Source organism: Oxyura jamaicensis, chromosome 20, assembly GCF_011077185.1.
Source record: "Oxyura jamaicensis isolate SHBP4307 breed ruddy duck chromosome 20, BPBGC_Ojam_1.0, whole genome shotgun sequence".
Classification (NCBI taxonomy): domain Eukaryota; kingdom Metazoa; phylum Chordata; class Aves; order Anseriformes; family Anatidae; genus Oxyura; species Oxyura jamaicensis.
This window is the reverse complement of record NC_048912.1, coordinates 13,207,971-13,218,341: the sequence shown is the minus strand read 5'-3', so window position 1 is coordinate 13,218,341 and position 10,371 is coordinate 13,207,971. Positions and strand designations below refer to the sequence as shown.

General features: G+C 45.2%; 1 protein-coding gene across 4 annotated transcripts; it reads left to right on the top strand.

Moving 5' to 3' along the window:
* The first annotated feature begins 1,825 nt into the window (after window positions 1-1,825).
* BHLHE23 (basic helix-loop-helix family member e23) lies at window positions 1,826-6,168 on the top strand. Of its 4 annotated transcripts, XM_035344232.1 has the most exons (3): window positions 1,826-3,652; window positions 3,992-4,088; window positions 4,585-5,481. In XM_035344232.1, the coding sequence occupies exon 1, from the start codon at window positions 2,066-2,068 to the stop codon at window positions 2,729-2,731; it is 666 nt and encodes a 221-aa protein (XP_035200123.1). In that variant the 5' UTR covers window positions 1,826-2,065; the 3' UTR covers window positions 2,732-3,652; window positions 3,992-4,088; window positions 4,585-5,481. The 4 variants fall into 4 exon arrangements, with proteins under 4 accessions (XP_035200123.1, XP_035200120.1, XP_035200122.1 ...); XM_035344229.1 differs by adding an exon at window positions 5,624-6,168 and having other exon boundaries at window positions 1,826-4,716; XM_035344231.1 differs by having other exon boundaries at window positions 3,992-5,481.
* Window positions 6,169-10,371: the final 4,203 nt, after the last annotated feature.

The window sequence follows — 10,371 nt, the reverse complement described above, 5'->3', positions numbered from 1 at the left end:
AACTTGTTTTATGTGTTACACTCTTACAAAAATCTTCTGGACTTATATTCACAGAGGGGAACGGCCTCATTCTTGGGCTGCAGCTCTGCTACTATGAGCGAGCGTGCATCTGTCTCTGCAGATCTCAGCACTCGTGGCTCTGATGTGGAGAAGGAAGAGAGACAAGCTCGTCATTTCACGTTAGCACACTGCATGAAGGGAGGTGATGGGAAGAGGACAAGCTAACTGCGCTTTGTAGAGGCTCTGATAAAAACAGAACACGTTCTGGAAAAAGCCTCGTGTCACCTTAACACCCAAGCCATTGTTTACTTTTTGAAATCACCTAACAGGTACATCTGCATCAACAGGTTGTCTGCCTTTAGGCAATATCCACCCGCTCACACCTGGATGTCGGCACACATGATGCATCCCATCCTTTCCAAGCAGGCACTTGAGGGGCCTGGACCAGGCACATGGCATGCCTGCAGAAAGCCTGGGATGCTGCTATACTGCCTGTACACCAAAACTCAGTGCAACCAAGCAGTCTCAGAAGCCTAGAAAAAATCCTGGCACTGGGACCTTGTTCTGTTGCAACAATTAGGCCTTTTCTGTCATGAGTGTGGGAATACGGGACTAAGCACCTTGCTTATCCTTCTCTGCACGGCTCTCACCACTGCCAGTGGCTGCTTTGGATTCCCCATGAGATTTCCCTGTGGACCACACACTCTCCTAGACATGGCAAGGATTCCCCCACAGCCACAAGTTCTCTCGCTGTAGGCCACTACGCTACCAAAATGTTTATGAAGAAGAGTTTACCACTCAGTTACTGGTACAACTGGGAAGGACAGAGTCCCTTCAGAGTCGGCCTGAGTCAGGAGGGATCACATTTCTTTTCCTGGTACATGGAACGAAGGATCACAGTGAACCTTTGAAGGAAATGGAAACAGACAGGGCCTTTGCCTTGGAAATCTCTCATCAAAACAGGTGCCTCCACTGTCATCCTCACCTAAATCAGGGCGACCAGGCCAGCAAGCCATGCCCACAAGCTGTCAAGACCTTGCATGACTTTGCCTCCCATTGCAATATGTACCATTTTGTGACTGGTGGTCCCAAGCGTGGGTATGGGGAAATGTTCGCTTCTCCAGTTTTACCTGACAATGACACTAGAAAGCTCCCTCTCTCATATGTGTGTGTGTATATATATGTTTTTAATCAATTCTTTATTTGTTTTGGTGCTAACAAGGACCAGGGTGTGGTGGCCATTTCCACAGTAAGACAGACTCCTCCTGCATGGTAACATATTTTACCGTGGACCCGACTTGAGGAATCGCACAAACCATTGATCTGCCCCTTTTGCACTGGGTTCAGCAAACTCTGACAGAAAGCCAACCTTGACATCCTTGCTAGCTTTCTGAAAAAACCTGCGTGACAGAAAGGGGCTCCAGCTAGTGTCCCAGTGAGAAGCAGGCTGAAGCATCAGCTCAACAGTCACCTTTTCTTGTTCATTTTAGAAAAGGAAATTTAGAGGTTTTAAAAGCTCCTCTAAGAGAGGACATAGTGACGGGACAGGAGCATCATGATGGGACAGGAACATCCTGACAGGACAGGAGCATCACGGCGGGGCAGGAGTGTGGTGCCAGGACACGAGCGTGGTGCCGGGACAGCAGACCCGGACAGAGCACACCAGTGACAAGACTTCACCCCGCCACTCCCGGAGCTCCCCCCTCTCCGTAGGGGACCCACCTGTCCCCCCAACCCACAGCGCTGCCACCCGCTCCGCAGGGCCTCGCTGCGCCCCCCCCCGCCCCCGCTCCCCTCACCGCCCGCCTCAGGCGGCAGAGACGAGGGCGGGGCTGCGCCCGGCGCGGGGCCGTTCCCGCCGCCCCTTTCTGCCCTCTGATTGGGCGGCGGGGCCTCGCGCTGGGCCGCTCTCCGCTATATAAGCGGCGGCCGTGGGGCGGTCGCCTCATAGCCCGCCCCCGGCGCGGAGCGGCGCGGAGCGGCGGGGCCGCCTCGTCCTCTTCATCATCCCCTTCCACATCCTCCTCCTCCCCCCTCAGCCCAGGAGCGGCGGCAGGGAGGCAGGATGGCCGAGCTTAAGTCTCTAGCCGGCGAAGCTTACCTGGCTCTGGCCCCGGGCTACGCCCCGTCGCCTTTCTCCTACGGCGGCGCCCAGAGCCCTCGGGGAGCCTTGGCGGGGGGCGGAGGGGCGGCCTTCCACCACCCCGGGGCGCTGGGCAAGGCGGCGGAGAGCAGCGGCGAGCAGAGCGGCGACGAGGAGGACGGCTTCGAGGCCGGGGCGAAGGGCGGCGAGGCCTTGGAGCGGGAGGGCAAGCTGAAAGGGGCCACACTGGGCAAGAAACCCAAGGAGCAGCGCTCGCTGCGCCTCAGCATCAACGCGCGGGAGCGGCGGCGGATGCACGACCTCAACGATGCCTTGGACGGCCTGCGCTCCGTCATCCCCTACGCCCACAGCCCCTCAGTGCGCAAACTGTCCAAAATCGCCACCCTGCTCCTGGCCAAGAACTACATCCTCATGCAGGCGCAGGCTCTAGAGGAGATGAGGAGGCTGGTGGCCTACCTGAACCAGGGCCAAGCGCTCGGCGCCCCGCTGCCTGCCACCCTCAGCCCCTTCGGACAGTCGGCCGTCTACCCCTTCACCAGCACGGCCTTGCCCGGCTGCCCTGAGAAATGCACTGCCTTCACGGGAGCCACATCCGCCCTCTGCAAACACTGTAACGACAAGCCTTGACTTCTGCCTTCTTCGGGCTTCTCGGGTTTATTTTTCTTTCTCTTTTTTTTTTTCCTGTGCGCCTTTCTTTCTGCTTGCCACCAGCCCTGGCTTCCTGCCATCAGTTAAGTCTGGGTTTTTCATTTTTCTTAAATCACCCCCTCATACCTCATTCGGAGATGCTCGGACCCAAAACACACCCACCGTTAACTTTTAGTTTCTTCCCCCGTGCAACTCCCTCGGTAGTCATCTCCCTCCCAGCCTGTTAGCGGACCGTGAGCATAGTGTTTCTTTTCTGCCTGCTCTGAGCTGCAAAGTTCTTGAGCTGTTTTTAAGCTAAGCTACAGAAGCACAGGGAGGGGGAGAGAGAGATCTGCAAGTGGAAACCTCAGTGAGTTTTCTTTGGACTGATTGATCTGGGTTGAAAACAGCTTAAAAGGAAAGAAAGAAAACCCAGCCCCGAAACTATGCAATGTTTCAGAGCCACACGTAAACGAGGGGCTTCATTTGTAGCCAGACGGGGCTTGCTTGCGCCCAAAAACCCGAATGAAAATGTCATTTGGTCAGCTCCTGGGAGGGAGGCAGTCTGGTGCTCTTGATAAAGCTATAGATGCTTCAGAATAAGATGCGTTATTTTACTCTTTAGAAAAAAATAATCTTGAACTGAGGGGACTCTGATTGTATGCTAATGCCTGCTTTTTGCCTGTTTCTCAGCTTGGTTAAGTTTTCCAGATTTTCCAAAGTCGTTGCTCATCATAAGCAAAGCAAAGGTCACTTAACATATTTATATGTATTTATAATAAATAAAAGACATGAATAACCACTTTCTCTGTCCTACATGTCTCTAAAACCAGCTGGCAGTCTGAGCAAAGCCCTGCTGAAGTCAGGTAACGAGGAGGTGCTGTAGCAGTGCTTCACAGGGGACCAGTGCTGTGAAGTTAGGTGAACAATCATCGTGCTTTAAAAAGCTTGTGGAAATCCAGCTCCTTCTCAGCAGGGATTTGTTTTTTTTTTCTCCATCTTTTCTAATGAATTTCAAGCACACGAAAATGTTTGTGCCTGACATTTACAGTTAAGGAGGCTGTAAATGCATAAGGTTTAGCTTATGTATTTAGATGCTTGCTGGAGAATGCTTTGCCCCCGGTGCTGGAGCTGCGTTTAAACGGGGCCGCTGTAGCACTGTGCTTAGCTCCGAGGACACCGGTGTAAAACACGGCAGGGAAGGAAAGTGTTTAAAGACTCTGCTCATCCCTTCAGCTTGGTTTTCTGTTATACCTGCAGCTTGACCCTAGACCTGCGTGTGGTTTGGGCTGCTTAATGTCACGGCTAAATGAATAATCTCTTGCCGAGTATTGACTGCGGTAGTACGAGTTACCAAGTGAGTCCCTCGCCGACCAAGTTTCTGATGTCACTGTGCTGGTTTACTTTGGGTTTCTGTTTTATTATGTTTAACGCTTTGGTGCCTTGTATGCTTCACTAATCATTATATAATCATAATTGAGGTGCGTTCAGTGATTTCTGTTCAGATAGGAATACCCACCCCATGTCAGAGCAACCACATAAACTGGTACAGTCGCAGCCCGAGGGGCTCGAGCTGTCCGTGGCCATTTGTGTTAGGAGTGGGGTGTAACTATTTAGGGTTATTAAACCAATTTCCGTGGCTGTCATTAGTGTTATGCTAATTTGAAAAGGACTGCCATCCCTCTAAAGCTTCTTGTCGGTGGCACTTAATTTTAATTAATACATTTCCAAAAGGCTTTTTGTGTTTGGAAAATGAAGTGTGTGATTACGCTTCATTCATAAAGACCTATGCTTAAAACTGATTCTTGCTCACTTCCAATTTTATATCTTCATTTCCTCTTTTTTTTTTCCAGAACAGTTTATCTGTTGTACCTCTTTCCGTAAAAGAAAGTCTTGAAAATATTCTTTAAAGGCATCTGATGAAGTGAAAGCCAACCAAAACCACTCCTGAAGCAAATTTGACTGGAAACTACAAATCAGCAAAGGTCATTCGATATCTTGCAGACTGAGTTGTTGCCAGAAATTATTTTGGAAAAAAAAAAAAAAGGAGGGGGGGGGGGTCTGTGTAACAGAATCATGATTTTTTAGCTAAATGTTTATTAATTCTGGTTAAAATTATTGAAAATTGAGCAGCTGGGAATATTTAAATGGAGAATGGTTCAACTTCTGTTTTAACAGAAACTAAAATAGTTGGAGTACTTAACAGCTTGATATTAAAAAAAGGAGTTTGGGTTGGTTAGGAACTTGAACTAATAACAACTGATTTTAAAATTGATTTTTTCCTCAAATAATTATGGTGAAAAGTGGCTCAATTTCAGAGCTGAGAAAAGTCTTCAGAGTCTTGCAGACTGTTATTTTTAAGATATTTTTGGAACAATTATTTTTAGTACAGTGATTAAAATTTCCTACAATTTCCGTGAGAAAAAGGCTTAGGCTTGCTCATATTACTATATCTACCTGGAATCCTAAAAATTCGCCTTCACAGAGTCCTTAAAATATTCAGAAGGCTCTTTGAGAACCCACATTGAATTAATTGATCGCAGGAGGCTAAAAGTGGAATTTCAAATGCAGAAGTTAAAACCTATATTTAAGAAAACTTAAAAAATTAAAAATAGCAAGCTTGAGTATCTAAGTACTGTTAAAAGGCTAAGTGTTAAAAACAAATGTAGAACTTATCAAAGCGATACTAAAGTAACTTGTAAATAATTATTAAAATCTACTTTAAAGTACAGTTGTTTTAATTCCAAAGTGAAAAGCCCAGCTATAACTCTTCAACAGACAAGTTAATACTAAACTACAAGGTGACTAGCTTCTGAGTTAACCTGAAAGTTCAGTTCCGTAACTTTTTCTAAGCCACCGTGGACCTGCAGGATTTTAACTCCTCTTGTACAGAGCTGGAACCCATACCGAGCCCTTCGTGCTTCCTGTTGACAGGAAGGCATCTGTTTCGGTATGATTTGCTCTGCGTTGAGCTGCTGCTAAAACTGCTGCCAAGCGAATGCCTGATACTGCTGGAAAGATGGTTTTGTTGGGAGGAGATAAACAGGCATCTGACTACTGCGTTTGTGTGTGTGAAGCATCAGTGTTAACCTTGCAAATGTGGCTGGTTATCCTGGGGATAAGATCCCGTGACCTGTCATTTATTTTTCCCCAATGGAAAAAAAAAAAAATAATCTATTCTGTGTTCCATGTAAGGTTTTAAGTGTCTGGTTTTGGTTGGTGTTTCAGCAGATATAAAGGGAGCGCTTCAAAATGCTGAAACTCCCTTTTTCTTCTCCAATGTCCTTGTTACGATTCCTGTTTGTTTTTTATAAAGAAGGATTTATGATGTATGCTGGGGTGGAACTGAAATACAGATCATGTGTTCTAATCTACTTGTTATCCTGGTATGTTCAAAGAAAAGACAACTTTTAATTAAAGAATATATTGTTTTCTTACCTCCCTTAGTTTTTCTTTAAATTGCAAAAATAGCATACGGTCTCAGTAGGAAGAGCGTAAAGAGGAGATGCTGCTCACCTGCCTGTTGCTTTTGTATATGTAATATCCAGAACTAACATTTTACTAGCCAGTGTAACCTTACTAAGAGAGAGTTGGAAACTGCTGTCAGTTTGCACTGCATCAGTCAAGGTTTGGCATTACCAATTTTGAGCTTGCAAGGTAAAATCTTGTGAACCAAATACAGCAAAGCAACAGGTTTGAAGACGGAGGGCCCAGATGGCAGCTCTCTTCTCCAGATACTGGCAAAAGGTTAAATCGGTTGTGCTTTCTAGAAAAGCCATGAGAACCATGCAGTTTTCCTTGTTCTTTAATCCATATCGCTGTTTTTGTGAAGGACGGGCGCGATATCTGCGTACTGCTGCTTTGCTGAGCTCATTTCCCAGGCTTTACAAAACAAAGCTCATCATTCTCTGATCGCTTTCAGGATTGTTCCTTACGTATACATTTCTAGGATTTCCACTGCAGAACAGAACTCGACATTTCACAAGGCTGAAATGAGTGCGGGGTCCGATCCTGCTGCAGCAGAACGAACTGGAACACTGGTGGAAGTGAGACGGGGCCAGGGTAATGCTGCCCTCTTTAAGAGGCTCCGGAGGACCAGAAAAATCTGTGCAAGCTTGATCCCTTTACCGTATTAGCCGTGTAGAATAGCTGTGAAGCACAGAGCATGGTGGATAAAGACACTTAAAAGCCTCCACGGCTCATCAGAGCAAACCTGCTTATTGCCAGCGCAGTAGCGAAAGTCGCAGCACGTGCCCAAAGGCCAAGTTCTCCCTGCGGCACCCTGGACAGCAGGTTTCTAGTCCAGTTTTCCCCAACTCTGATTATTTTGCTTACAATTCAGAACAAAACTAAGCACTCAACGTATATTCAAACAAGTGTGTTTCCTGGACAAGCTCACAGAAATAAGAGGTCGGACTTGGCAGTGTTACGGAAATTTAGCAGCATTATTTTTTTCTGAGCTTGCTGTCTGCCATAAGAATTAGCAGAGCAAGCAGTGCTCAGATCTCAAATGAGTGGAAAATATTTTGAAAGAATGCTAGATACACCATCCAGTATTTTTAATTTTCAAAAACGCTTTTATTCTGTTATCTGTCATTTGATAGAATTTTGATTAGTAATGCTCAGTAGAAAAGTTTGGGGATTTTTTTTGTTTGGTTTTCTCTAATCCTGATTAAGGCTAGAAAACACTCTTGATTACAGTAATTTTAATAATGTAAATTTGTTTGTGATATGTCTTTAGTCTTTAATCCCCTTTGGCATTCCGTTCAAAGGGAGATGAAAAATTCAGGGATTTATAACATTTAAATCAATCATTCCGTGAATGCTTCTTATTCAGTTGTTCTCCTACCTGAAACAAATTGCTAATGCATATATAACAAAATATTTTGCTATCAAATTAAAACGTTTGCAAGAGAGTGTTTTAGAAAAATAGCTTAATTTCAGGCATTTTCTATTTACAATAAAGCAGATGTGCATAAAGAGAATGGAAATAATTATAAAAGCAAATAATATATTTGAAAGGTCTTTGCCATTGACTGAGGTGTTTCAAATGATTTTCACAATTTCCTTTATATGATCTTTTCATAACCAAAATTCACGTGTTAATTATTCTACCTGTTAGCTCAAAATCTTGTCTTTGTATTTTTAAATACACATAGTTTTTAACTTATCCAGTTCAATTTTTTAAATATTTTTGCCGCAATTCAGCACAGTAAGATTTGAGTTGATGTTTATTCCTGAAATGCTAAATGGTTTCCAGCATAATCTTAAAATTTCTTTAATGCCAGGTAGATAAACTTTAAGTATCAGTATTGGAAACCAATTACTTTTAGAGATTTAGCCAAGATTTTTCAGAATAAAATGGGGGTTAATATTTTTGCTATATTCAAGGCACTGAAAGTTGCAGAACAAAGACTTGCAAAAGACAAACCACAAGTACGTGAGATCTTACACAACACAATCGTGCTGGTTTTCAGACTCCTTGCCCTAGCGGAACAGTTAAAGGATAGGTGTTTATTACTTCAAAGCTTATTTTCATTTTTAGGTGTTTAATTTCATCAGCGGTTCATGTTCATTAGAACCTGCCTCATTAATGCCATTTGGATGTGCTTAATTTCTGCTTCCCGACGCGAGCACTAATGTTTTGTGTGTTTAAGTATATCGATAGGGAACTGCACTGTGAATATAACCCAACCTTCCCCAGCTACCAATGGGAAAAAAAACTATCCGCTCTTTTGCCTTAAGTATTTCGAAGGGAAAAAACATGGCCGAGCAAAAAAAAAAACATCACCCCAGTTTTTCCTCCAAGCCCACTTTTGTCTAAAGTAATGAGGCCATAGTCAGTTGGCTCCGAAAAGCGTTGTGATTTAGTGTGACGTACAGTGAATCAGTGCAGATCCATTCGGACTGCATTCGTTATTTTAATGAGACAGAGGCAAATCTGTTTTTTGGCCGCAAACCTTAAGATGCAAGCATAATGCGAAATGTTTGTTGATTGCCACAAGGCAACTGACATTACAGATTTTTATCGCCATCATTACGTGGCTTAAAAACCCACCGCATCCCAAGACGTTTAGCCCCTTCCATTTTCTCCTGCAAACGACACGGAAGTTGCCACGCTGACATTTAAGGGAAGAAAAGCTTCTCTGGATAATTCCTGCGTTTATTAAAACCTTATGCTGCGTCCGGGGCTCTGCGCTGTTTTCTTCGTGCTTTCGCGTGGAAGCAGGGAAGCCCTCGCCACCACCACAGCGCGGTCACCCAAAAAAGGTCACAGTCAGTTGGGCGACAGCAGCACTAGGTCCCCACCAGCCTTTGCTTGATGTAGTATAAGAAATGACAATGAGGCGGGCATATCTTTGCACAAGCAGTAATCACAGTAATGGTGTTCCAAAGAATTTACTAGTGCTGAACTTTCCTGCGTCCTGTAGTATCGCTGCTGCTTCTTCCCTGATCCCAGGGAGGAAATTTATTGGGCTTGATTTGCCTCCCAGCAAACGGCAGTCAATTGCTTATGGAAGAAATAAACTCCTAAAATTACATCACGTTGATATATTTGGTTGTATGCATGGGTGTGTACCTGTGTAAAATGCACATCCCCGTGCACGTTCATGTGTATTTGTACTGCCCTCCCGTACATCGCGTGCATGTATATACCAATAATTTATTTATCCACCGTGTCTTTTTTCCGTCAGTTATTGCTAGCTTTACTGGAACACTTCTGTTGTGTTTTCATGAAGTTCTGTACACTGCCATCTGACTGCAGCCCAGAAAATGTCGTTGCATAAAAACCTCTGGACTCCTGAAACGTTGCCGTGACCCGTGCAAGCTGACAGACTCACGGATAATATTTCTCCTTCTTTTATTTCACCTGTTAAAGAAAAGCAGTGTCTTGGGAGGGGGCAGGACAGACTGTTAGCTCCTCGCTCTGCCGTCGGCAGTGTTGCAGACAGAAGGACGGAGAGCCAGCGTTATCGGTGCTTTCACTGGATGCCAGGTGCTTGCCTCCTGTTTTTATCGATCTGCTTGATGCCAGGTAGAAGTGTCCTTACTGCACTATTGATGGAGATGTCCTGAAGTCGTCCTTATGCCACCGGTTTGAGAATTGTATTACCTTAAGTATTTTTTATCTCCTGGCTGCTTCAGTGTAAAGCAAACCATGCGGCTGACAGCCGTAGCGGGTGTGCTCGGTGTTTACAGCAGAACTGAGGCTGTAGGGGAAAAAGATGAAAATCTCTCGCAAAATGTTAAAATGGCTGCTGACTTGGAGGCCTCTGGGTTACTTTTACATCCTCCCCAGTGTCCAAGGAAATACAATTTCACTTGTAACAAGTTTTCTCCCCGTGGCTTTTCCCCTCTCTTGCCTCAGTCGGTTTCCTGAAAGATCTGAGGACAGAAAACACTTTAGTTACAGGAGCTCTATTACTCCTAACGCTCCTTTTTGCAATTGAATGTGGCACAGTTTAGGATAATCTTGGTACTGGAGACAGCAGGCAAACCCACTCCTGTATGACTTGAGTCCTCTTTCTGTGCTTGCAGTGAGGAGTGCTGGGCTTCCTTGGGCACAAATCCCCTCCTGGGGGGTAAGCAGGGCAGCACAGAGCCCCTTTTTGGAATGCTTCTCTTGGGGTCCTTACGTT

Coding starts and splice junctions, on each gene's coding strand:
- BHLHE23 (XM_035344229.1), top strand. CDS start 2,066: ATGGCCGAGCTTAAGTCTCTAGCCGGCGAAGCTTACCTGGCTCTGGCC.